The sequence below is a fragment of the Pteropus alecto genome, unplaced genomic scaffold, assembly GCF_000325575.1.
Source record: "Pteropus alecto unplaced genomic scaffold, ASM32557v1 scaffold11, whole genome shotgun sequence".
Classification (NCBI taxonomy): Eukaryota; Metazoa; Chordata; class Mammalia; order Chiroptera; family Pteropodidae; genus Pteropus; species Pteropus alecto.
This window is the reverse complement of record NW_006431956.1, coordinates 8,948,398-8,976,196: the sequence shown is the minus strand read 5'-3', so window position 1 is coordinate 8,976,196 and position 27,799 is coordinate 8,948,398. Positions and strand designations below refer to the sequence as shown.

Below are 27,799 nucleotides of genomic sequence, written 5' to 3'. Positions count from 1 at the left end.
TTTCTCTAACTGAAGGGGAAGAAAAAGAGAATAAGAGACGAATGAGAAATGTTGGGTCTGATTGATTGGCATTACTAATTAGTGGTGCTACTAATAAGTAGAAAGGTTTTAAAGAGAAATTGCTTTTGCGAAGAGGAGATAGACAGGCTGTGTTTGAGTTGACACTGGGGCAACCAGATGCAGAAACGTTCCCTCGGTCCGGGATAAAAATAAATGTTAAGAGAAAACGAAATTTTCTGAAAAAGAAAAGCAACTGCTGTTTAATTTATGTAAGAAGTAAGGCCTTTTAAAAGCTTATCTTCTCAGTAATCTTTTCCACCCCCACTTAACAGAGTTTGTCCTCTTTTTACAGATTATTAAGCTTTTACTCATTCAACATTTAATTGTGAGTCTGAGAGCTTGTAGCTGGGGTTTGTGCCCATAACTTCTCACAACCTGCGCCTGGAAACAGCTGAAGTCCATGTCAGTGGGTCCATGAAGCCCTTGAAATTGTATGTGACACCGTATATGTTTCTTGGAAAAAGATCCCTAACTTTCATCAGATTTTCAAGGAGTCTAGGACCCCTGAAAGGACTGAAATATTTCTAAGAATCTTCCGAACCTGAGTCCCTGTTTACTTCAGGATTGTATTGCTTGTTTTACCTTCTCTGTAGGCATGGTTTTCACAAGCGTAGGTGTGGCCAACCTCAGATTTACCCCTCCCTGTCATCCAGACATTCTAAGTTTCAGTTATGAATTGGGATTTCTGTGAGATCCTAGATGGACCTAGTTAACAAGGAGTTTAAGTAAGAGTTAAAGATGGCCCACCCCTCTGTTTTTCCTGTAGCATCGAATCTCATTTACATATAGTAGTATTAAGAATGTCTAGCCATTTGCCTTCTGCTTTAAAATCATTACTGTTTTTTCCCCAAACATGAGCTGATATACATATAATTTTACTTGATAAGAAACCACCAGATTATTTTCTAAAATAACCGTACCATTTTACATTCCTGGAAACAAAGTATTCCTTTTGCCCCACATCCTTACCAACACTTAGTGTTGGCAGACCTTTTAATGTTAGCCTGACTGCTTTCTCATAATATTTTCAACTTACATATCCCTGATAACTGATAATATTTAGCATCTTTACATGTGTTTATTGGCCGTTCATATTTCCATTTTTTTCGATGGATCTGTTCAAGTAGTTTACCCATATTTTATTGAGTTATCTGTGTTTTTATTATTGATTTATAGTTCTTTTGATTTTATTTTTACCTTTTGACCCCTTTCAGGTAAAGAAATTCTTGCTCTTCACATTCTTTCTCTCTCATTTTTAGAAACGGATGAATGATCATTTGCTCGAACTTAGATATTTGGGAAGAACATCGACATGCTTAAATTTAAATTAAACCTAATATGAAATACTCCTCCCCCTTCTTTCCTCACCTCCTCTACTTCACCTTGAAAGATTCTTATGAAGCCCTGGGAACTCCTGGTAATCAGGTTTATCCCGGCAGAGTCTTTGAGCATCAATAAACCTCCTGGTAAGCAGGTTTATCCCATCAGAGTCTTTGAGCTTCAATAATTAGTCTTAGATTCTTTAGGTCACGTATGAGGTAATGAATACATTAGCTTTCGTGAATCATTTTCTAACTTAAAACAAATATATTCGTATGTGTAATCAGTTGTGAAAAACTAATAGGTACGCAAGCAGCAGTGCTTAATTTTCATTTTATTTTCACTTTTTTCCCCCCAGAAGTGCTCATACGATTGTTTTTCAGTTCCTTTTGGACTCTCTAAAATCATTTATTTTCTTTAGATATCCTCATGTTTTATACGCATAAGTTTGAATCCAAAATGACTGAATATTATCAATCACATATTTACTGAACACTTAGTGGCAGAAGACAATGCTATCATGGAAATGCACATGTTTATTTTAAGACTCATGCATGAGATACCTTTCAAATTACTGTGAGACAGATATTTTGTGCCTAATTACTTTGTTACAGATAACTGTTATGTGGCAACAATTTTATTAAATCTCAAATTATCCCCTCAAATTCAATTAGATTAAAATTTCTTAAAAGTTATTTCTTTGCTTGTTTTGTATTGGATATATATGAAAAGGTTACAATTCTGTATTAGTAGATTCATTGATATTTCTAAAATAACAGCGAGTTTGTTGCTTTCATTTTTATTTGTGCTCCTTGGAAAAATACAGTGGTAAACAAAAATATTTACAGACAGTATCACATATGTTAATTTTTCATTACATGACATTGATATGATGAAAACAGTGCCATTTCATGATAATTTAGCTTTGTGAAAGGATATAAATTCTGCAAATAAATAGATGAAAAAGTTAATATTTTTCAAAAAAGCCAAAACTGAGCAAGCAAACTTTGTTCAACTGTTTTCAGCTATTTTCTGAAATATTTCTCTTAAAGCAGTAGTTATGGTTTGATTTGGGTTAGCATTTTCTGAGATTACACTTTTTTTTTTTTCATTTGGTCAGTGCTTACTGAGTACTATTATGTCCCAGGCATTTTATTTCGTAGCACTGATTTTTTGGAGAGAAGCAAAAATCATCTGTATTAGGGGGTTGTTTTGATGTTTCCAAGACCATGTTTATTTTTCTGAACCTCTGTTTCCCTCTTCCTCATACCCTTTAAATGTTTGCTGTTTATGATTCATACAGGGTGACTATGATGATGGCTCGGAGCAACACATCATTTTTTTTTTTTAATTTAAGAAGATGTGTGCACTTTATGATAGGTGTTTTGGGTCAGTTGTCAGATTGAAAAAGCTTCTTTTCCTCATTTCCTCTGCATCGAGACCATTTTCACCCTTAATATCCTGTCACATCGTCTATTTGTCATGCTATACAGCATGTCTGCGCATTTAGAGAAGCAACAAAAACCACACCACGTCATTATGTCTGCCGTATTTAATAACAGAAACTCTCGCCCATTTAAGGACTGATTCCTCTCTTAGTCTTCAGAATATAAACTTTGCCACAAAAATGCATCGGACCCACATGGGATTCACTAATCTTCTAAATTTTATTTCAAAACTTATCTCACAAGTTGTACTCAATATTAACTGTATTGCCTTATGCTCCCATGTCAAATAAGCCTCCATCTAAACTGCCCTGCCTTTCAAATGCTCTGTTTCTTATTGCATGGCTTGCTGTATCTTCATTGGTACGTTTCGTTGTTTAAACACTGGCGCAAGGTCTGAGCCTACAGACATTTCTCCAGGGTTTCAACATCGCTCCTTCACTTCTGAGTTTACATCTCAGTTGCCTTCCCCGCCTGCCCCCATCTTTTTTTTTGCTTTGATAATCATATTCTCCTATATTTTATTTTACCTTGGTTTAGTTCTTATCTTCTACTCAAATACATGAGCTGATCTTTTATAAACTTAAAAATATCATTGTACACATTAGCTAATAAGGGAAAATCTCAGTTATCTGAGTTGCTGACTGAATCCAGTCTTTATCCATTTTCTTCCTTAGCCCACAACTTGTGTCGATTCTATATGGAACACTGGATCCCATATCTCTTGGACTTTTCTGTGGCTACCAGTTATGAAGCAGAACTTGGAGAGGTTTGAGATATAGCTAGGATGAACCGTCAGCAAAAATTGTAAAGTGTGTGAACGTTCATTCATTTATTTTATATTTCACATATATTTCAAGATGTCTTGACCATCCACTCTGTGTCAGGTGCCTGCGTTACCCCACATCTTATTCTTTTGATCTTCTATAAACTGTCCCAGATCCTTCACCTCTGTCTTTCTTCTCAATGCAATGCCTCATGGGTCCAGGGACACTACACGATGTCAAGTTTCCATATTCTCAAACGTTTCTCTCTTATTCTTCCTCAAAACACCAGTTTGTCTATGCCAGATCTCCCCTGGCATGTGATGTACTAATCCATCTTAACATGTGAATGACCAATGGCTTTTCTGAATGCCATACCTTCTATTCTATATCTAACAAGATTCATTAAGGACAGATGCCAAAATCTGACTTTTAAATTCTAAGTGTATAGGCCATCCCACCTTCCTGATTTTGTGAGAGAGCCAAGAATTTAAAGGTAAAAATCCTCTGTGTGATTAGCGTCATGAATTAACCTGAACCAGGTAGAACTATCTGTGCCTTACTCTACCTTTCACTGTGATGCCGGCCTGATACTCACACACAGGTCCCCTCTGGGTTCCTGAAATTTCTCCCAATGTTCGGGTTTCAATCTCGCGGATGGCTCTATTTTAATTTAGGCACAGGCACGTTGCTGAAAAGAGATAGTCTCTGTTTGAAGCTCTTAGTTCTTCTAATCTGTTGGGACTGAAACCGAATGTCCTTGTTAATCACTGTAATTCTTAGATCATTGTCTTCGTAATAACAAACTATTCCTTTAGTTTGAAACATACATTCATTGTGTGCCAATCGATTCTCAGATCTCAGTATCTTAGCATGCCATCTCGATTTTATTTTTCATTTCATTCCTCACACAATGACTCTTTCTCTTCCAACCCTGGAAAGAGTTGTCTGTACTCACTCCATCTTCTACCCACATCTCTAACTATAACAGTTCACATATGGTCAGCAGTGACCCCACACTGCTAAATCCGAGAGACATTTTTCATTCCCATGTGCTCGACCTCTCATCTCTTACCAGCATTTTGAAATTATAGATCATTCTTCATTCCTTGAAAGATTCTTATACTAGATTTCTGTGTCATTCCATTTGGATCCTTCCTCCTCATCCCCACATTTCTCCATCCTCAAGTCCTATTTGTTTGTTTTTTTGAGTCTCTCTCGGGAATGTGGGAATCTCTGCTGGCACGTAGGTGGCATTCCATGACTGACTAGGGTTGCTAGAATTTGCTTCATTGTCACCTCTCCTTTGGACCTGCCCTCTGTCTTCAAGCACCGTGTCGGTATCATTCTTATCCATTCTCTACATGACAGCAGGTGGATTTTTTTTTAATAGACATTGGAGTACAGTCTTGCTCCCACCACTGTGACTTTCACCCCAAACAATTTGAAATGTATATTTTTTATTTCTTTTTTTTGTTTTGTTTTCAGGGGGAGGTTTGTTTGTTTGTTTTTGCATTCAAAACCCAGACTGACCTCCCTCAAGGCTCTCTGCTGCCGGGGCCGTCTCTGGGCCCCATTGCTTCACCACACTCCCCCTGATTCTCTGTGCTCTGCGTGGATTGGTCTTGAACGTCATTGAATGTACTGTACTTGCTTCAGCCACAGAGCCTTGACAACCCTGTCTCTTCTGCCTCCACCATCTCCCCTACTTAACATGCTCTAAGCTTTCAGTTCCCAAATCGGTCCTCCCTTCTTCAGTGAGACCTCCCCTGAACAACCCGATCAGTCATTGCTGCTGTGCTAGAATGAGGTTCTCTTTCATCACACTGATCACAAGTATGAATTTCCATTTTGTGTGTACGACTAACTTACAGGCCCGGATGATCTGTGATCCATGTGTTTTTATAGAGTGCAAAATAATGATGGGAAAATATTTTCGTCAGGAGGAACCAAGAATCTTTCTAAATGGTTTCTAAAACTGGGTCAAGGCTCAGTATAGGAACGAGGGAGTGGAAAGCATAGTCAGGTTACTGGGCCCCACAGCATAGGCTCAGCTTCTGTTTGGCTCCATGAGGCTTATTATTGACCTTTCTTGTTTGTTTTCCACAGTCTTTGATTTTATTTTAAATTCAGTCTCCCCCATGAGTGGCTGCATCCCCACTAGAACAAGTTAAAGGCATCATTTTGCCTTTGACAAGAGGCATTTGGGAAGTTGGTTATTTGTAGCAGCATCTTCATTATTAGGCTAAGCCAGTCTCTTTATCAGTAAAATGGAGTTGATACTTTCTCCATGAATTTTTATGAATATCCAATATGTAGATTGTTCAGTGCAGAGTCGATTGTGTGTTAAAATGTCCATCAACTATTGCTATTATTATGATGTTCAGTGTAATATCATTTTCCTAACATGATTAATATTTTACTAAAAATAGTTAAACTCTTGGCAGCTGTAAGAAATATAGCAAGTTCCTGAGTAGCAATAAGGCTATAACCATTTCAGTTCCAACCCTCTGCCTGAGATGGCATATGAACATGTCTAAGCCCAGTTTGGCTTTTTGGTGTATTTCATGTGGATTATCCATGAGTTTGATAAGGAACAGCGCTGCTTATTCAGTTTGTTCTATTTGAACTTTCTTTGGTCTTTTCTTCATGGAAAATAGGTCACAGAGAACAGAAAATATTAAGCTTCAACATTCTAGGTTACAATCTTCTGGTGTATTATTTGCAGTAGAAAAGGACTTACCTTGATCTGAATAACCTGTGACTTGTCCCCGCCTTTCAAGATGGTTGGTCAAATTAGATCTGGCAACATGCTCTGAGGTCCAATGAGGAATGACTCGGAGTTGCCAGAAAATTAATCAGCCTGATCACAGACAGAGCAAAGAGGTCCACATCCCGCCCTTCCTCCAGATTTAGGCCCCAGTTGGGGCAAACTCAGAGCTGGCAGCTCAGGATAGGATTGGATCATTCTAATCTGAGGGCAAAAATGAAAAATCGGGATGTGATGGGGAGCCAGAGGCCAAAGGCAGGAAAATAACTGCACAGTTCCTAGGGGCCAGGCAGAAACAGAAGCCGAGTTTGGGGGTGAAGCCCAAAAGTGGAAGAAGCATCCCAGAGTGAGTGAGAGCTGTCCTGGGAAGGTGCCCGTGATGTGGGTGGCCTGCAGTGGCTTTCTAGGAGCACATAGGGCCCATTCGTGCACGTGAACTAGGCTCATTAAATGACAGAGAGCAGAACTGGCCTCCTACCTGTCTTTCCATCTGTGCAGGACCGAGAACCATCTTTAGAATGGATGGAGCCCTTCAAGTGCATATGTGTTTCTTTTCACTGAAAAATACCATTAGTATTTGAGTAAGTTAAAGATCATGAGATAATGAGACCTTTTATGAATGAAGGTGGTAGAAACAGAATATATTGAAAACATTTTCCTTAGGAAATGCTTCACACTGTAGCATGTTGGGGTAGTTAAACATAGGATTGGTTCTACATTATAATGATAAAACTGTTTTCATAGGACTCAGTATTAATTTAAGATCTTAAATATGTTGCCAGCCAATGTCTGGGGGAAAAAAAATTCATTTTTTCTTACTCGTCTTTTCCTCCCATTCAAAATCTCTAACTAAATAGAAGTATAAAATCTGTCAGTAAAGGTTTGGTATAAATGACTTCTTTATATTCTCTTCACACATTGAACAATAATGGCAGTGACCTGTTTTGTATTGTTTTGTTTTTGGTCTACAGAGTAAAATATATTCAGAAACCTTAGCATTCATCTTAACAGTTGATGTTTTAGTTTTAGAACTTGTGTTTTCTACACTTAAGTAATTCACAATGGACTAACTTAACAATTTAAAAAAGGCAGGGCCCAATCATGTGACTAGGGCACTAGGAGAGACCTTGAGAGACCAGTTTGGTCACAGCTTTGTGCTCATTCAGAATGGCACTGCCAGATGGTCACATAGCTCTCTTGTTTTCAAAGACATCACAACCCTGCTTCTTCACAGTCTGACTTCTAGATTAGTTCTACCAGTTCTACTGCTGCAGTGTGATCCCCTTTTCTCTTTATGAGTCTTGATATGAATTAAAACAATAAGTTACCACTTCATTATGAAAAGGCCATTTCTCTCCCTGGGTCAGGGAAGGCACCACGCTCTCCCAGTGGCCTGAATCAGAAACCTGTGTATTACCCTCGACACCTTCTCCTCGGTGCCCATTTCCAGTCAGTCACCAAGCCTCAGTGGTGTCACATCCTAAATGTCTTTTCAAATCTATCTGCTTTTTTCTATCCCCCACCTCTACTCTGGTCTAGGTTGCCAGGACGGTTCATTTTATGTGTCCATTTGACTAGGCTGGAATACCCGGTTATTCATCAGATGCTCATTGCCATGAAGGTATTATTATAGATGGGGTTAACAGCTATAGTCAGTTGATTTTAAGTAAAAGAAATTACTCCTGATCATGTGGGGGAGACTCATCCAGTCAGATGATATCCTTAAGAGCAAAAACTGAGGTCACCCAGAAATGAAGAAGTTCTGCTTTAAGATTACACATCGACTTTTGCCTGACTTGCCAGCCCATCACCTGTCCTAAGATTTTAGACTTGCCAGCCCCCACAGTTGTGTAGGCCAGTTCTTTTAAATACATCTCTTTAGATAGATTAGATAGATAAATGATGGATAGATAGATGGATAGATAGATAGATAGATGATAGATAGACAGATAAATAAATAAATATAGAGATGATGATAATTATAATAATGATGATGATGATGATGATGGATAGATAGGTAGATGTTAAATAGATAGGTAGATGATAGATAGATAGATAGATAGAGATAGATAGATAGATAGACAGACAGACAGACAGACAGACAGATAATAGACAGACAGAGGGACTATTGATTCTTTTTCTCAACTATCATCTAGTTATTTCTTAACTGGTGGTTATCTATTGCTTCATAATCAACTGCCCCAAAACTTTATAGCTTAAAGCTGTGATTTCGTATTCTTCCACAGTTCAATGGGCTGACTGGGCTTAGCTGGGGAACTTTTAAGGCTTTCATACAGGTACAGTCCAGAGGTGACTAGTGCTGGAGTCATCTAAAAGCTTACTTGGGCTGGACATCCAAGAAGCCTCACTCACATAGCTGGCAATTGACACTGGCTTCTGTTGGAGTTGAGCTAGAGCCTCTGCCTGTGACGAGCATCACACAGTAGGGTGACGGGATTCTCTGAGGCAGTCTCCAAACAGTGACCATTCCAAGAGACCAAGGCAGAAGCCACAGTCATTTAATGACCCAGTTTTGGCCATAGAAGTCCCAGAATGCCACTTCTACAGCATTCTCTTGATCACAAGAACCAGCCAAGATTCAAGGGGAGGAGTTTAGATTTCACTTCCCGACATGAGGAGCAGAGAAGGAATTGATGGAGGCCATCTTTAGAGACCATCAACAGCACTGGGTCACTGCCTCGTCCTCCTAACTGATCACACCACCTTTATTTAGATCCTCCAATCAGTTCTTTTCACTGAAACCAGGGTGCATATCCTAAAATACATAGCTCCTGTCATTACCATCACTAAGACCTTCTTTTCCAGAGAAGAAACGCAAATCGTTTGCTTTGTCTTGCTTGTTAGACTTCTCATGATACAGTTCTGCAGCATTTCCCGAGTACTCTATCTCCCCAGCCAGATAGAATTTCTTTCACCTTTTTGATCATTCCACGCTCACTCTCTTTCTCCTCCTAGCTTTCACCTTTCACTGTTCACTGTTTCTCAAAGTCTTCACCCCTCCACCTTTTTCTCTTGTCTTGTCTGACTAACTTCTACTCATCTTTTAGTTATCAGATTAAGCTTTGCTTCTTGTGGGGAGCTGAGCCCTGATACCCCAAGTGTGGATTAGATACCTTCTCATGTGCTCCTGCCTGTAGAGCTAGCCCAAGTCCTTGGCTTACAGGGATGTGGAAGCAGACTCCATTAAACTCGCTTTCACGTTGCTTTATTACTGAACCAGCCAAACATAAACACAAGATTAAGGATTCAAGAGAATGAACTTTTCCATTCAGAGCGGTACCCGAGGTTCTGTAGTTTATGCAGCACTTGGGCAGTGAGTAAGGCTCAGACTCCAACTGGTGGGCTCCCACCTGACACTGGCAGGCATGTCAATCTCAAAGGTCCACTCTGTTGTCACAAAAGAAGATTCCCAATGGGCTACTGTGTCACCCTTGCAGGTTCTTTTTCTTATGCATCGGAGGTATACAGCAGGGCTGGCCTGACCTAGCCCAGCTCGTCACTCTCTGCTCGTCCCCATTGCAGTGAAGGACTGATGTCATGATGTTGTCATTGGTTGCAGTTGTCCTCTCCCACTAGATGACGAGCTCTCCATGGGCATTGACTCTGTCTCTTTTCTGCTATATCCCCCTTGTACTGAGAACAGTAGTAAGAGCTCGATTTGCTGAATGAATGTGCACATGAATGAATTAATGAAATCTTCATTTTACCTCGAACTCTGTTCCATGTCATTAAACTTAATTCCCGACTGTACCCTTTCGGTGCTTGCCATTCACATGTGTTCTCCTTAGTGTCAGACCCTGTGTCTTTCTTAGGAACTCCATCTTGGTTCCCAGCCCCAAGCAATCTGTTGCCAAGGCAGGAATCATAGGCTTTGGCCTTGACTCCATGAACCCCAGGTCCCAACCCTCAGCCTTTTAACTTGTACCCAGCTGGGCCTTCCCTGGCCCCCGAAGGAAGAATTTGGACACTTTTACTCTCTTACGCATATAGTCATAAAAATTTAGCACAATTAGAAAATATTTTGCCATAATTTACAAACTGTCTCAAGATGTAGATATTTTCCCATGAAGGCCAGGGAGTTTATCTGTATGTCTTGTGACGTGGCTATGTGGGTTGTGTCAATGGCTTTTTTCCCTCTGTGTGTCTCTCTTAAGGTTTATTTGTGTTATTTGAGGCAACATAAAGAGGGAATATAAGGAAGTAGTTAAGAGCACAGAGAGATTAGGACTTGGGTTCAAATCTCAGTCATGTCATTCACTAGTCATGTGACCTCATCAAGCAACTTAGCCTCTCTGTGTCCAACTTGGAAAATGAGAATAAAAAAAAATAGTGATGATAATCGTATTTCCCCATAGGCTGTGATGAAAATTAAACAAGCTATTGTGTAAAGCGCTTAGAAGACTATGTGGGACGTAAGAAGAGCCATGGACATATTTGCTATTAATATTGATGCATGAATGTACTTGAGCCTCAAACTCACATGTTTTTGCTTTTTATATTCCTATCTGGGCCTTTGTTTCATGGCCCTGTGTCTGGCCCCTTTCTGTTGAATATTCTGTCTGTGCAAACCTTTGTTTGCGTGTGATCGTGCGAGTGTTTGTATTTCTCTCTGGGTACTTCATGGGTCTCTATATCCTGGTAGTTTGTATGTGACTGTCTTTTATCTCCTGTCTTCATCTCCTCTGCTTTTCTCAGGATTTTCTTCCTCTAGGTTTCACTTTTATGTGTCTATCTCTTTTCTTTTTCTCCTTTATCTCATGCCGTGTCCATCCGTTTATTTTTCTCTGGATTTCTCTATAGTTTTAGTTAGTTTTTTCTCTTTCATCTGTCTCCTTCTCTTCTGAAGTTACCCATAATATAAAAACTGAAAATTAAAAGATATTTCCTGAATTTATTAGTTTCTTATTCTCTTTCAATAATTGAGAATATCATGTATACAATATTTTGTTTTTCTTTCCTTCTACTCCCTTCTGTCGTTTTCCTTTCCTTCTGATTCAGTAAGTCTTTATACAAAAAAATGATTCCCCGATATTGCTGGCTTTTTCTTCTCATATGTGGTTAACAAACTGTTAACTACCATCATTGCTTTGCTCTGAAGCCTTCTTCCATTTTCTGCTTCTTTTCTAAATAGTGCTGCCACCCCAGCTGCAAGATGAGAGCAGGGACAGGGTCTCTTATCCCTTGACAGAGTCCCAGGGTCTAGCGCAGTGCCTGAAACACAGGATGCTGTGGATGAACGTTGGCGAAATGAATGAATTCCACCGGGGAGTGTTGAGGGTTAGGGGGAGATGGAGAAGGGCTTCGTGTCATGGAGCTATTGTCTTATCTCCTGGCAGCCTTTGTTTATTCCTTATTCTTGTTCTTTCACTTCTTGCTAGACAGATCTCAAATTCTCCCCAAGCCCACCTATGCCCTTCCTACCCTAAAATCACTTGCTTGGCATGGGCCCTTTTAATTTTTAATTAGGTGAATTTTAATAATAGACACCCAGTTACCTGCATCGGCCTTCTTCTCTTTGGTCTTTGTTCATTATCAGCCATCCTCTGTTACCTGAATGATCATTCCCAAACATGGGCTTATTCTTTCATTGACCAAATATTTATCCCATGCCTCCTATGTGCTGGGCACTGTACTAACACCTTCACAAAGTCTTCCCCTTACCTCCAGGTGAGCTGAAGTGCCCTTCCCCGTGCTTCTATCATAACCTCTTTGTTCCATATTATATGGAAACTACGTTGAAATACCAGTTACAATTTGTATCTGTATCTACTAATAGAGGTAAGCTCCTGGACTGTAGGGCCCATCCATACCTTATTCATATTCGTATTTAATAATGTGTAAGCTGTAATCCTCATGACCTTGAACCATGGCCACCAATAAATACGTTCTGAATTATTCTCTGCATCTGTCCTTGTTCTGTATCTTGGAGTTACACAAGTTAAATCTAATTTTTCCTGTCTGTACAATTTCTGAAGACAGCTATCGAATGCCCCTGAATCTGTTCTCTGCTCTGGACATTATTATTAGTTCTTTATCCGTCATGGATTTCAATTCCTCTTCCAGTGTAGATGTTTCCTCCTGACAGAGACCGGTTTCTTAATAAACCTTTGAAAGCAAAGTTTCCACACCAGATGCAAGCACACCAAGTGTCGTTAGGGCATCAGTCATGGAATAGAATGCAGCTCTCCTCCTAGCCACTTTTAATGATCTTATCTCAGACCACATTCGAATTTTAGTAAGCTGGTGCACACTGCCGAGTTGTATCAAATCTTATTCACTCCTTAAATGGCCTCTGACAAAGGATGACTTATTCTCAACCTCCAGTACCACATGACTCTTTCCGTCTGACCTTCCCCATGCCCTCGCACTGCAGGGGTGCACACCTAGGCCCACCCAGAGGCCAGCATGGTCACTGGGCATAATGACTATGCGTGGAGGCTGGGCCGAGGATGGTCTACATGGTGTGACATCAACATCTACATGGTAGAAAAGGCCCTTTGAGATATGTTTTTGTTTTTGTGGTTTTTGTTTTTGTTTTTATTTTTGTTTTAATGTGCTTCCAATTATGAACTTGAGGATTCTAGAAAAATCTATTGGGTAGTAATATGTGATTCAAACAAGGAAATTTACTCATTTAATCTCCCCCAGATTCCTCTGTAGGGAGCACTGCACACCGTGGTGTCTTGTAGGGCATTAATTGAGAAGGCATTTCAGGGTTTAAATCCTAGGTTGAATCTTGGCTTTACCTCTTACTATCTTATAATTTGTAGAGGAGGGAAAATAATTTCCCCTCTACCCTTCTGAGTTCTTGACAGAGACCCCTGTAATAAAAGATTAACAAGAGAAAAACAAACCAGTTCATTAACACATAGACCTCATGTATATGTGGGAGACACCAGCAAAGATGAGAAGCTCCCTGAGGTGGCTTGGAATTCAGATGTGAATGCCATCTTAGCAGGGAAAGGAGTGGGGGGAGGCACAGGCCTCTCAGGGGAGAGAAAATGATTTTCAGGAAGGATGAGGCCCTTCGGAGAACAGAGAGGAGGTATGACAGTTTGTGAGCCTCTCTGAGTGTGGTGTCTGCTTCTAGTCTCCTTTTCCATAAGAATTCATCTTCCCTGGTTGATAAAACTGTCTGGCAGCAAATTTATGACAACTGAGCTCCTTTGGAGGGTCTGTCTTTAAGCAGATAAGGTGAGTTCAAAGAAAATCTTTTCCTGTGTTTGCTGTTTTTCAAGTACCTACAGGTCAAAATAATCAGTATATCAAAGCAGCATATTTGGAGGGTGGTATATTCTGCTACCCTTCAAATTCATCCTTATATACCTTTTTCTTTTCTTAAATGTGATAATATATGTAAAATATTTAGCACATAGGGACAGCACACTTAATGTTTGATATTGTTATTATTGGTCAGTCAGGAATTATATAATATGGGGTAGGGACAGAAGAAAGGCAAAAAAGAAGGCATCAGCAGGAGAGAGGCAGTTGGTGTATTGCTTGGCCTAAGCATTGCAGTTTTGGTGAAGAAAAAATATTTTTGACTGTTTTAGAAATGATTAGGGTGGTAAATAAGTCCCATGAATTTCTGAAGGTGCTTATATCTGAAAACCCCATTTCCTCGAACCCTTATCATAGTCTTAGAGAATGGATCCCCCAAAGGTAGCTCATTATTAATACATAGGAAGTTCCTGTAACATCCGCCTCACCCTAACGGCCCCACATCTCATTAGAGAATCTTAGAGTCTGACAAACAGGAGAGACTCCTGGGAGCTCTGGGCTGGGGCAGTTAGGTTGTTACTATTCAGCATGACCTATAGCGTGTTGTGTACCATATGCCTTACACAGTCATTACTATTTCATGGAAATCCAGGAAGCATCTCGTTTAGAACTGGAGAAGAATTTTGACCAGATACTTAAAAGGACTCGAGAAAACAAAAAAGAAAAAAGAAAAACAAAGGAAAAAAACACACAAACTATGATGTAAAAGAAAAAGGCATTTCCACAATTTTAACAAAAATCCCTTTCTCAAAAGTAGATTTATTAGACCAAGTGTGATAGGAAGATGATTCGGCACATTTTCAGATTCTGTCTTTATAGATCAAGGCTAAAAGTATTAAGCCAGATTCTCCCAGGACCAGCCTATGTCTGAGAATTATGCCCTTTGGAAAGTGTGTGAACTCTTTTCAATTCTGGAACTCAGTGCAATGTAGGGGGTCCCTATTCTATCCTGGGGGCATAGGCGAGTAGACAGTATTTGCTTTTTGAAACTGGATTGTGTAGAGGAAGTTGATGAAGGTACAACACAGCAAGGGTTAGATCATCAAGCTAGGAGGTTCTTTTCCTTTTAATAGTAGATTTTGTTTTTTCCATTTAATAACCTTCACCCCATGGGGGACCCTTAAAATGAGAGCCTCAAACGTCTCAGTTATTTGTAGGGTTTGGAGCGTTTCTTTTGTTGTTATTGTTTTGTTTTGTTTGCAGCTTTTGCGTTGTGTCTGGGCAAGTTTTCAGTGAGGTGCTACATACATTATTGTTGGAACCTCTGTGTTGTTGTCATTACGGAAAGCATTCTAAAAGAAGAAGCTCGATGAGGGCAGTACCCATCACCCGTGCCCCGCCCCCCAAACCACCAACTACCACACCTTCTAGTGTAAACTGCAAAGAATCGAATGTCAAAAGACACAGGTCATTTACATTCTGTGAGCCTTGGTCCTATCACTTAGCTCCTCTCAACTTCAGTTGTCTCATCTCTAAAATGGGAATAATAATATTTTCTATCTCCCTGCTTGTTGTGGGGATCGAATGATGCAGTGGGTGTGAAAATGCCCTGGAAAGTTCGCAGTGCCTCCAAGTGTAAGGTTTGTGCATGCTGGTTGGACATTTACCACTGTGGAATGGAAAACTACACATTAAAGACAATCTAGGGATTGTGGTCACAGCATGTCTTCTAGTGTCTTCATTTGAGCTGCTGTAACAAAGTACTAGAGACGAGGTGGCTAATAAACAACGGAAATTTATTTCTCACAGTTCTGGAGGCTGGAAGTGTGAGATCAGGGTGGCGGCATGGTTGGAGTTGGTGACAGCCTTCTTCCAGGTTACAGTGGGAAGCCTTCTCATTGTATCTGTACGTGGCAAAGAGCAGAAAGCGGAAGGAAGTCTTTATGACTCTTATAAAGGCACCAGTTCCATTCATGAGGGCTCCACTCTCATGCCCTCATTTAATCCTAATCACCTCCCAAAGGCCATATCTCTTAATACCATCATGTCAACATACAAATGTTTGAAGGACACAAATGTTTAGTCTTTAATGTTCTGCCCCTCTCCCCCACACCAAATTCATGTTCTTCTCACCTGCAAATACATTCATCCATCCCAATAAGCCCCAAAGTTTTAACTTGTTCCAGCATCATTTCTAAAATCCAAAGTGTCATGTAAATATCACCTAAATCAGGTGTGAGTGAGACTGGAAAACCATTCATCTTGAATCGAAGCCCTCGCCGCCATGAATCTGTGAGACCAAACAAGTATGCACCTTCAAACTGCAGTGGTAGGACAGACATGGGATAGACATTTCCATTCCTAAAGGGAGAAATAGGAAAGAAAGAAGGAGGTGACAGTCCCCAGGCAAGTCCAAAATCTGGCAAGACAGACTTCACGAGATCTCAAGGCTCCAGGGAACTCTGGCTCAAAGCTCTGCCTGCCAGGACCACTGGGAGGACAGTCCCACCTTCCAGACCCACTGCGGTGGTGATCATACCCTGCAGCTCTACTTGACACCCCCATCCCAACAGCTTTGGGTGGCTCTGTCCTCATGGCTTTGGGCAGACACCATCTGGCCTGTTGAAACCAAGGAGGCAATCCTGATGAAATCTGAATCACCTTTGAGGTCATTTTTCCCTTGTCTTAAAAAACTGCATATTTGTGGCCAAATAGCTCTAAGATCCCATCTTTGTAAAATGCAAGAAATCCAACAGCCTTCCTTGATTCTTTCCTCTCTCCTCTTCCTTCAAACTAGCATTTTTCCAATAGGCTGATTAAATCCATGGTTCACACTCACACTAATCTCCTCCCCAAACAGAAGCATGGCCACACCTATAGTGTTCCCTGCTGCACACTTTCTCATTTCTTTTGCCACATGGATAGGATGAGAATTTCCAAGTCTTTAGATTCTGCTTCCCTTTTTATCCATAGTTCCGTCTTCAAGTCATTTCTCTGTTCCTGCATTATACTGTAAGCAGCCAGAAGGAACCAAGCTGCTCCTTCAGCATTTTGCTTGAAAATCTCCTCAATTAAGTATCCAATTTCATTGCTCACAAATTCTGCCTTCTGCAAAACACTGGAATTCGAACAGGACTCAGCCGGGTTCTTTGCTACTTGATAAAGGGGTCGCCTGTTCTCCATTATTCAATAACTTGTTCCTCCTTTCCTTCTGAGATCTCTTCAGAATGGCCTTTACCATCTATATATCTACCAATAATTTGCTGAGGATTATGTAGGTTTTCCATGCAAAGACAGAAGCTTTGTCTACAGTTCTCTGCTTTTCTTTCTGAGCTCTCACCAGAATCACCTTTAAAATTCTGTTCATGGCAGTCTAAGCCTTTTCTAGTTGCACATAAAACTCTTCCAATCTCTATGCATTACCCAATTCCAAAGCCACTTCCACCTTTTTAGGTATTTGTTACGGCAGCACCCCCACTTATTAGTACCAATATCTGTCTTGGTTAGAATTTTCTAGGGAAGCAGAACCAAGAGGATATGTATCAATACACAGAAAGAGATTTATTATGGGGGATTGTCTCATGCAATTTTGGAGGCCGAGAAGTCCCATCATCTGCCATCTGCAAGCTGGAGACCAGAAAAGCTGCTGGTGGTATAAGCTTCAGTCTGAATTTGAAGGCCCAAGAACTGGCATGCCAGTGGTGTAAGTTCTGGTCTGAGTCTGAACCCCTGAAAGCAGGGAGCATTGATGTCTCCAAGGACAGGAGAAGATGGATGTCTCAGCTCACATGGAGAGCAAATCTGCCTCGCTCTGCCTTTTGTTCTGTCTGGGCCCACAGTGGATTGGATGATGCCCCTCATATTGGGCCGCAGGGTCGGTGGGAGGCTGTCTGCTTTACTCAGCCCACTGATTCAAATGCTCACCTCTTCCAGAAACACCCTCACAGACATGCCCAGAACAATGTTAAACTGCTATCCGGGCATTGACTTGGCCCGGTCAAGTTGACACATAAAATTAACCATTATGTCTAGTTAATGTCCTTCATTTCTTAATGTCTCCTGTTCTTTTTACACAGGAAGGGGAATATTGCTATGCCTATTAAAATAAAGTCCCATTAGTCACCCAAGATAGTCTTCAGAAATGACATTTTGGATAATTATTCTGATATTCTTCCTATGAGGTTATTATGAGCGATTAGGTCTTTAACATTGATTTTTGATAGCGACTTCCTTAAAAGTGCAGGGAGGTGGTTAACCTGACCCAGACATTAGAATACTACTCTAGCAATAAAAAGGAACAGACTGTTAAGTGCAGCAACATGCGTGAATTGCAAAAATATTTATTCCAAAAATATTTATTCCAAAAGAAAGGCGTCTTACATAGAAGCACACATACTATGTGATTCTGTTTATGCAGAGTCTGGAATATGTAAAACTAACCTTTGGTAAAAATTAACCACAAAAGTGATTGCCTCCAGGTTGGGGAAGGGTGATGAGGGAGTTATTTGGGGGTTAGTAATATTCTTTACCTCGATATCGATAGGACATCAGATAACAGGGGTGTATGCATTTCTTAGAATTCGTTGAATGTGCTTATGATTTTACCATGTGTAGATTTTTCCCCAAAATATACACAAAATAATGATATGCATGCTGAAGTGCTGAGGGATGAATAAACAACAATGGATTGATGGATCACTACACAGTAAAACAAATGAGTAAAAAGCTAATCGTAGAGTATAGCTGGTTATTCAAGTCCTCATTGTTCAATTCTTTCAACTTTCCTGTAGGTTTGACAATTTTATAATGTCGAAAATATAATTTCAGAAAAAAACCTATTAATATTACAAAAACCACACAGGGTACACTGGTTAGTGTTTCTGGTGGTGTAATATTCTTTTAAGCAGCGACTATTCTTAGAGAAATTAAATTACTTGTCAAAGGTAAATGAGAATGTATTCCATTGCCTTTTCTCAAAATCCTGCATAAAAGAGACTTTTAAAATTGTAAATACATAAGGATTTCTGAGCTTACAATGTATCACATGAATTCTTATGAAATTATAATTAAAAACTATGTAGTATTATGTTTTTGACTACACATCATTTTCGGTTTTTTTCCTTTTGCTAATCTCTGAACTGTCTTTTAGAAATGGTGGATTCTGAAATACAAAGAGGCATAATAAGCAGATGATTGAATTCAGTTAAGAAGAATGTGCTATTTTGATGAGTTAACTGATAAGAAGTATTATAAGAAAATCTTCATTTTAGGGCACAAACAATATGACAGCCCTGACTTTTCATACCCTGAGAACTACTGGAATTCAGGAAGCCTGGATTACGATTCAAGATTAAAGCACTGTATTTTTTCAAAGAGACAGAATTCAGTAGGAACATATACAAAAGCATACCCTTCAGGACCAAAACCCTATACAAAATGTGCAATGGAGAAAGTCTAGTTATGAATCTAGGGTCAGCACTACCCACAGTCAGCTCTGCTCACCGAATAGTCACTGTTCCTTGTGCTATGATCAGACCCAGCTTTGATATATATATTTTTAAGTAATATGGAGAAATAGATACAGATTTATAGAGGAGCCAGATGACTAAAATAATGAAAAACTGGTCCTATGAGGAAAATCTGAGAGAAGAGAGAATTCTCTAAAACTTTTCAAGATTGAAAAGGTTCAAGTTTTGCTTGCTTGCCATTTTCAATTTCCTGAAGTGTTTTTATCAGAAGGTTCTCTGAAAAGCTAACAAGGGAAATGGATTTAAGTTAAGCTGCTTCGGTTGTGCAAATGGAAGAATCTCTTGACTTCAAGGCTGATTAAACTCTGGAATAATTATCAGGAGATGCTATGGAATCTGCATCCCTGAAGAATTATATTAAAAAATATACATAAAGCCTGCATAATTCTACATTCACCTGCCAGACGGTGGGGGCAAACTCAGATGAGCCCCGCCAGGACCTTCCTGGGTCTGCATTCTAATGCAGGGATCCCCAATGCCCAGGCCATGGTACAATCTGTGGCCTGTTAGGAACCAGTCCTCACAGCAGGAGGCGATGACCAAAAAAACATCTGTACTTGCAGCCGCTCCCCAGCGCTAGCATCACCGCCTCAGCTCCACCTCAGATCATCAGGCATTAGAGTCTCAGAATGACTGGGGACACCTGTTCTAATGATAATGTTTCACTCCATAGCAAGAGTTTTGAAATGAAATCTTGATATCGAGTTATATTTTTCTGGCCTTTTCGTAAGGAATGGTAACTTTAACTTTGCTTAACTTAAAAATTCACTGTGTTCCTGTACAGCAATGTCACTATAATTAGCAATACTGCAGTGTATACTTGAAATTTGCTAAGAGGATCTTCAGTGTTTGCACAAAAAAATGATAACTGTAAGGTGATAGCTATATTAATTAGCTTGAGTGTGGTGATTATTTCACAGTGTATATGCACACCAAACCATCACCAAACTGTTTAAATACAAACAATTTATATTTGTGAATTATACTTCATTGAAGCGCAAAAAATGACTTGTATTTAATGATTCTTCTTTTCATTGGACTTACCTCATAATAAATGATGACATATGGCTTTGGTGAACATTTGTAACACTGTTCTTAATTTAGTTTCCGTACTTTATAATTATTGTCAGAGAATTATAATGTGTCCTGTCATTTTTCTCCTTAATGTTATAACATCTTCATTAGAAGGAAGTTTTCATATTTAAACCATTATGTTAATGAGTAGTTTCTATTGGTAAAGAAGGTCCCTATCTAAGTATCAGTATGCTTAACATTCTTTGCTCTTTTATCCTATGATGATACCATTTCACCATCCAGGGCCAGTTAGAATGAAATGAGATAAAAATGCCGTCTTCGTGAATGATTTCTCTTCTTTCTGAAAGTCAGCAAAATCCTCTTTCGCATTTCCCATCGTAGTCTCTATTTTTGGTTTCTTAAGCTTAATCCTTGGCTCACTTTTATTCTTATTTTTTTTTTGCAGAGCAAAACTTGCTTCCTGTTGTGATGCTGTTCAAAACTTTATTGTTTCTCAAAATAACACTCCAGTTGGGACTAACATGAGTTATGAGGTGGAAAGTAAAAACGAAATCCTAATTAGAGAGAACATTTTTAATATGTTTCCAGTGGTGAGTAAAGATTTGTTGCGATTTATTTATGTCGCCATTCCAGGTAAATTTCCTCTCACTTTTAGTTATAACTTATAATAATGGAGGAGTTGTTTTTAAAATACCGTACCGTTTGTTGTATAAGATATGTATAGCATCCATTTTTAAAAAGGCAATTTTGAATGCAAGGTGGCTCTGCAAGCAATGGTATTTATATCTTAAGTAATAAGCTCTCCCAGTTCTTAAGTTTTCATGACTCATCCTTGAATGAGATAGAGGTACTTGGGTTTTCTTCATAAGAATTGCTGGAGTTTGGGAAGATGACCAATTTTCACCTGAAATAAGGTTCTTCCAATTGTCAATGTTGGCAACTGAATCAGTTCTTTCACAAAGAATGATGTTTGTGGCTAATCTTTGGGAAGTAAATATGTAAGAATTTGTGGTCAATAAACATAACCCCCATGAGACAGGGATTTTTGCCTGGCGTGTTTACTGATGTGTCTCGAGATGCTAGAACATTCTCCAGTACATATATGCACTCATCACATATTTGTTAAATAAATTAATGAGTTATGATACAGTACTATTACAAGAAGAAACCTGTCCCTTAATATAAATCCAAACTTGGGGGAAATTTTTGTCCTGAAGAATATCCCATTGCTTGAAAAATTTACTCTCAGGAATCTTTCTGTGATTTGTTTAAAAACAATTAGACTAAGTCAGTATGGTCAAAAATAAAAAACTTTATTATATGTAGTCTACCAATTGTAGAATATTAAATTCTTAACAATTATTTTTTTTTGGACATTTGACTTCTTTCTGCTAATTTATTGTTGGTTATATAAGTTATTCTAATTTTTTTTTTAAATATTACAATTCAAAGGAAGAATAGTTTTCTGGGAATTAATGAAAAAAGAAAAAAACAATAGAAAAAAATATTGCATATTTTCTGAAAGAAAGGGGGGCAATAAAATAACTCATAAAGCATTCTAACAATGCCCTCATGGTGCATTGGAATTACCAATAATTGAAAAGATAATAAGTAACGAATATTTATAGTCCCAATCAAAGAAGGCTGTGGAGAGTGTCACAATGAGCAACTTTGTCACCCATGCGATTTTTGCTAGTGTTTTCCTTGCTTTAAATTGACCACAATAGAGGAAAAGCAGGTGGTTTTTTTTCTTTTCTTTTTTTCTTCTAATTAGCACCTGGAAAAGGATGGTCTTGATAATTCTGTATGCAATTAATAACAGCAACCATTATCCAAATTTATGCTAATTTTTAAAAATTGGGGGGAGAAAATTCTGAAGACAGTCCATTAACAGTTACAAAGCTAGGTAACTTTTCTGTGTTCCTTAAACCAGGGGTCCCCAATCCCTGGGTGGCGGACTGGTACCAGTCTGTGGCCTGTTAAGAACCGGGCCACGTAGCTGGAGGTGGGTGACAGGTGAGTGAGCGATGCTTCATCTGTATTTGCAGCCACTCTCCAGCGCTTCACCACCTCAGCTCCACCTCAGATCATCAGGCATTCAATTCTGACAGAAGCACCAGTCCCTGGTGCCGGAAAGATTGGGGACTGCTGTTAAACCTCTCCTTTCCATGAATGTGGCTCCTAGCGGAAGCTACCTCTTTCCCACCTCGCTTCCTGCACACTCACGCTGCTCGGTTCTGCTCTGCCACACTCAGCTCCAAAGAACTGTGGGGAACACAGCACGAAATCTCAATAGATTAAATGCGGTGAAGTCACCTTCTCTAAAAACTTTGCTAAGTCACTTGCAAAGGAGAACAACAAAGTTGGGTTTTGACCAGAGCGAGCAATGTGCAAACACTTGAGTCATGCAAATTTGCATTTCTTAGGTTTATTTTAGGGAATGTTGAAGTTTGTAGCTTATGTAAACTCTTCCTGAATGTTGAGATCCCAAAGCATATGGATATTTCCCCACGGTTGACCAAAAAGCCGAAGAAAAACATACATTATTTTGACTGCTTAATGGGAGATATGCTTCTCTCAGTAATCTTTTCTATTGTACCATAAAGAGCCTATTTGCATTCAACTCTATCTATAAAATTCAGAATTTATTGTGGTACTGGTTAGTAAACACTGTCTGAAGACATCTTGAGCTAGAAGTTTAGTGACTTGTAATTCCCTGGGGTATCTGGGAACCATTCATTTCAGAGCTAGGCAATCTGCTAGGCATTGCAGATATAAAGAGAAATAACGCATGTACTTAAGTTAACGTTTTAGCCACTGAATGTGAGGAGCTGTGTAATGTGTAGTGATTAAGAGCGTGGACTCTGTAGCAAAAGGCCTAGGTTGGTATCCCAATTCTGCCACTTTATAGCCGTTAACGCGTGCCTCCATTTTCCCATCTATAAAATGCTCATAAGGTTGTTGTATGGATTAAATGCCTTAGTAAGTTATGCGCTTGGTGGCCTCTTGCATAATAAGCACTATATGATTTTTAATTTTTAAAGACAAATCTATAAGCATCGAAGCAGTGTTCTCTGCTTGTTGGGCATCTCCCAGATGCAGCATCAGGAGCACATGGCAGTCATAGCGATTCAGGGGTCTGCTGGGCTGCTCAGAACCACACTGGCCCTAGAGTGTTGCTCATGCTCCTGGTAAGCTGCCTTTGGGGAATTGGGTGCCCTGACTTGCCAATTTTAGTGGTATAAATACCACCACTACAGCCAATTTTAATTTACCAATAGTTTAACAACCCACTCACAAAATTCTTGCATATTTTACCAGCTGGCTGTCACAAACTCACTCATGCCGGTCTCAGCCTAACACTGGGGGTTGCAGCTGTGTGGGCCATTGGACCAGCGAGCACTAATTTAAAAGTCACTAAGTCACTGTGTACCTTTCACTGAGCTGGGTCTGCAGTGAAAGATGAGGAACAATTAAATGTAATAAACACGCTCTCTGCCCTTGAGGACATACAGTCAAATTCGAGAGACAAAATAAGTGAATCAGGAACCCTGTCACTGTGGAATGTGAGTTGACACCCTTGCTGCTTGTGATGTCACATCCTTCCTTCAGGAAAGTGACCGAAAGGAAATGTGCACTGTTGAACTGAACATTGATGTTTCAGACTGGGGAGGATTCGGTGAAAGTGGAAAATCTTTTGGGGTAGGCAAGTTAGACCCTGGAGGGGAAAAAAACTAAAAAGCTTCAGGCTGGAAAATTAATTTAAAATATGTCAGCACAGATTGAGTAGGCCTCCCTGAAGTACTGTGGCTGGTCATTTGGGGGAGACAGCAGGCGTTAAATGTCATATCATCACCGAGTCTGAAGGTCTGACTATTTAAGAAGCATGGGAAACTTTTGCTAAATCAGCTGTTAATTTTATGCCCAAGAATAGAGGATTTAACACTACTTTGCAAATGCTTTATTTTCTCTTTTTGGCTGAAAATGTTTCTGTTGATTCATAAGGCACAATGTGGGATTTTGCCTTTCTCATTTTATTTATTTAATGATGTGACATAAACTATATTCTATTACATTTTATATGCAAGTATGTTACATTTTGAATTATTACATTATGTTGTATATGATATGCTGTGTATTTCTCTCCAAATAAAACAGGTTTAGAGGATTTTTTTAAGTCATAAGTTGATCAATATGCTATGGTCTTGCTACTTCTTTTTCTTGTTCTTGTTCTTTTTCTTTCCTTAGCATGTGTAAAAATTAAGCTACTTGAATTAAGCTGATGATGTTTATGGTCCTAAAACTAAAGGTGTTTCATGGTAGCTTTTCACTTTCTCCTGCTAGTCTCAGCCTTTTGTGGAGCACCCTTACAATCAGTGTGCAGTGGTAGGAAATGGAGGAATTTTGAATAAGTCTCTCTGCGGAGCCGAAATAGACAAATCCGACTTTGTTTTTAGGTAAGACCTGTCAAGCTGGTTTCTTTGAACCAAAGGTCAGTTGGATATTTTCAAGAGATGCTGTAAAGATACTACATGTAAATTTTGACCTTTGAGCTGTGTTAAGTCTACAAATTACCTTGGTAGCCTTTCCTGAAATGTTAAATGAGTCATGAGTTCCTCCAAATGTTGACACCAGAAGAATAGAAATGTGCTAGGATCATTTATTTTTCAGAAGTTCTAGGTGCGATTGTGGTGAAAGAGACTCTGCACTCCAGGACTTGTCAGAGCCTTCAGTGTATTAAGGCTACCGTGGCTCCCTGAGAGGACTCTAGGGGGGCAGCATTTCTAGGTTCACCTGACCTTGAAAACAGTTGTTGCTGTTGTTGTTTTAAGAGCATTTCAAGGAAATTTTGTTCTCAGGTAATACTTGGGAAAATGCTTACCTTGGCATTGCATAACCATGCAACCTCATTATTTATTTAGTGTTCTGGCTTGAAATTTAAAAAAAAAAAAATTGTACACCTTCTAAATTATATGTCTATTTTTAATGTTTATATCTCAATACCAGCTAGCTTGCAAAAACAGAAACAAAGGTGGTTTGCATGGGTGCCTGTGCTCATAAGCCGTGTCACAGGGCACCTCCACTTTCAGAATATGAAGGAAAGGCGATGCATCCCTGGGAGGATGGGTTTTAATTGAAAATGAATCTTTTTAAAAAGTAAGTCAAAATCTTTCTGCCTATTTCAGAAACACTTGATTTCATACATCAGAGGAGACCCTTGGATTCTTACGTGATTTAATACTGTCCTTTTTTAGGAAATAAAAGAAAAAACACTATTTTGAATTAGTAGCTTCCCCTGACTTTAATCTCAATTAAATCTTTTATGCTGAAAGTAATGACAGAACAACAGACCCGACAGAGTCTAACAATTATTGGATTGCTCTTTATGATTAGAGTTAAAATGGCCAATACCAGAATGATTTAGCCATTTGGTTAAAGTACTCAGTATGAAAAAGCCATAAATGAAGATAAATAGTTCTTGTCATAGACTTTTTAGAAACTTAAAATTTCCCCAAATTCTGAAATATCATGCCTAAACATCCATTTTACTTTATGCAAATATAGTAAATATGACAAGTTTCATTTAAAATTGTTTTTAAATCTCAATAACTACTTAATGACTCTAAAATAAATGCGTATTTTTCTGGATTCTACATTTGCTGATGCCAGATATTTTTCTGCACACAGAATTCACTTTGAAGTCAGCCTTCCAAATTAAGAGGCAAATGAGGGCTAGACATGGTTGGTGTCATTAAAATTTATTTAATTTGTAAGCCTGTACTTATTTTGCCTGTACATGTTCATATTTTATAAAACAATCTAGAAAGTGCCTATTATCACTGTTTTTTCATTTCAGAAAACTAGGAGCTATCAGTTGAGTGTAAGGAACAAAAACAGGCCCTGAGTGACTTTACTATGCAACTGTACATATGCAGTACCCGATATTTTTATTATAGTCTCCTTCGATACTATAATATATTAGGAATCACCTTTGATTCTTCAGAAGAATATGGGACTGTTCTAGAAAGTAGATTTGTTACAGGAAGCCCACTAATGAGGTCATTTCTGGCCTGTTATCTATGATTAGTATTGATTTTTCCCAAGGTACTTTATTTAATTATTTTTCTTTTTTAGCAAGGTAAGAAGTGCATCCTTTATTTGTCTGTGTGTATCGTAGAGCATGGGGCAGAATATTTTAACCTCAGCCATACTTCAGAACACATCAAGCAGCCTTCCTTCAGAAAATACTCAGAAATGGTCTACTTGAAATTCTGTAGATGATACTTAAGGAATCATAACCGACTTTCTCTTTTTTTGTGACAGGAATATAATTACTCAAAACTGCAATTCTTAATTTGTTTTCCAATTTAAAAACAAATTAGTACTCAAAAGAGGATGAAAAACATCAATATGAAAATATCATTATAAGAACATTAGGGTTTTATTTATTAACAGCATAATTTGGTGGAAAAACTATCCATATGGGATTCAGGAGATTTCGATTTGTTTGCTTCTGGCAGACTCTATAAACTTGTTCATAATGCCTTTCAATGTTTTAAAATCTATAAATTGTTGGTCATACCCCTCAGAATATAATCAATATAAATAATAATTTCAGTAAGAAGATTGTAAACACTTCAAAAGCTAGGCAAAGTATAATTGTCATTCTAGTTTTGTTACTTATAAAGATCTTAATCAATATTGAAGGCATTTATCACATTTGTATATTTTATGTAATGCTGAACCACCTGAGTTCAGTACTTACTTATTAAATAGTTTTAAATGCAAATCAGGTGAAATCTAAGGATCTCTAAATAGCAGTGATTTTATCCAATAAAATGACAGTGGTCACATGTATTTGTGTATATGTATGTATGTGTGTGTAGCCACTTTTTTTTTCCAAGTTGTATTTTGATAATAGTTTTCCTTACAAATTTCAGGTGTAACCTCCCCCCAACCACAGGAGATGCTAGCAAAGATGTTGGCAGCAAAACCAATCTTGTGACCGTAAATCCCAGTATCATAAGACTAAAGTAAGTACCTCCAACTTATATAACTGTCCAAGAACGTTTGTTCATGGTTTAACACGTTTCTTAGTCTAAGCACTAATCTCATTGTGGCTGACTTACAAAACAGCTGGAATGGCTTTTGGAGAAAATACATAGAAATATATGGGTAATTTTTGACTTTCTGTCAAGGTTGTGGCTCATAAGAGGTCGTAAGCTGATGTTGTGAGTTGAACATTGATAGTAGTGAAGTTACTTTTTTTTCATTTTCTTTCAGAATTTTAGCATTACTTTATCTTGGTAGCTCTTGATAAAACGTAGTCAATTTGGAAACTTTAGAGAATAAGCTTTAGGAGAACCTGGCAAAATTTGATTTTTACTTTAGGTTGTATATTACTAAAGAATGATTCCCATGTTTCATTTTCTGCAATGCAATTACTGCAAAATGTTAGTTGGTTAATAAAAATCTCATATATAGTTTTAGTCCATTATTTTCATCAAAAGTGACTCATAATCGTTATTAATAGAATTCACCCCTCAAGTAGTTCTAGTATGTCTTAAGAAAATATAAAATGTTGTGTTTGTCTTTCAAAAGCTTACTTTCAAAACACACACAATTGTACTTACA

The 27,799-nt window shown here is 38.7% G+C and overlaps 1 protein-coding gene across 1 annotated transcript in view; it reads left to right on the top strand.

Moving 5' to 3' along the window:
• Positions 1-27,799, top strand: part of ST8SIA6 (ST8 alpha-N-acetyl-neuraminide alpha-2,8-sialyltransferase 6) — a 126,584-nt gene that overhangs the window by 97,574 nt on the left and 1,211 nt on the right. The window contains exons 7-9 of the mRNA XM_015585596.2: positions 20,610-20,754; positions 24,509-24,621; positions 27,106-27,198. Of these exons, the coding sequence (XP_015441082.1) occupies positions 20,610-20,754; positions 24,509-24,621; positions 27,106-27,198 (351 nt within the window). The remainder of the gene's footprint in view (positions 1-20,609; positions 20,755-24,508; positions 24,622-27,105; positions 27,199-27,799) is intronic.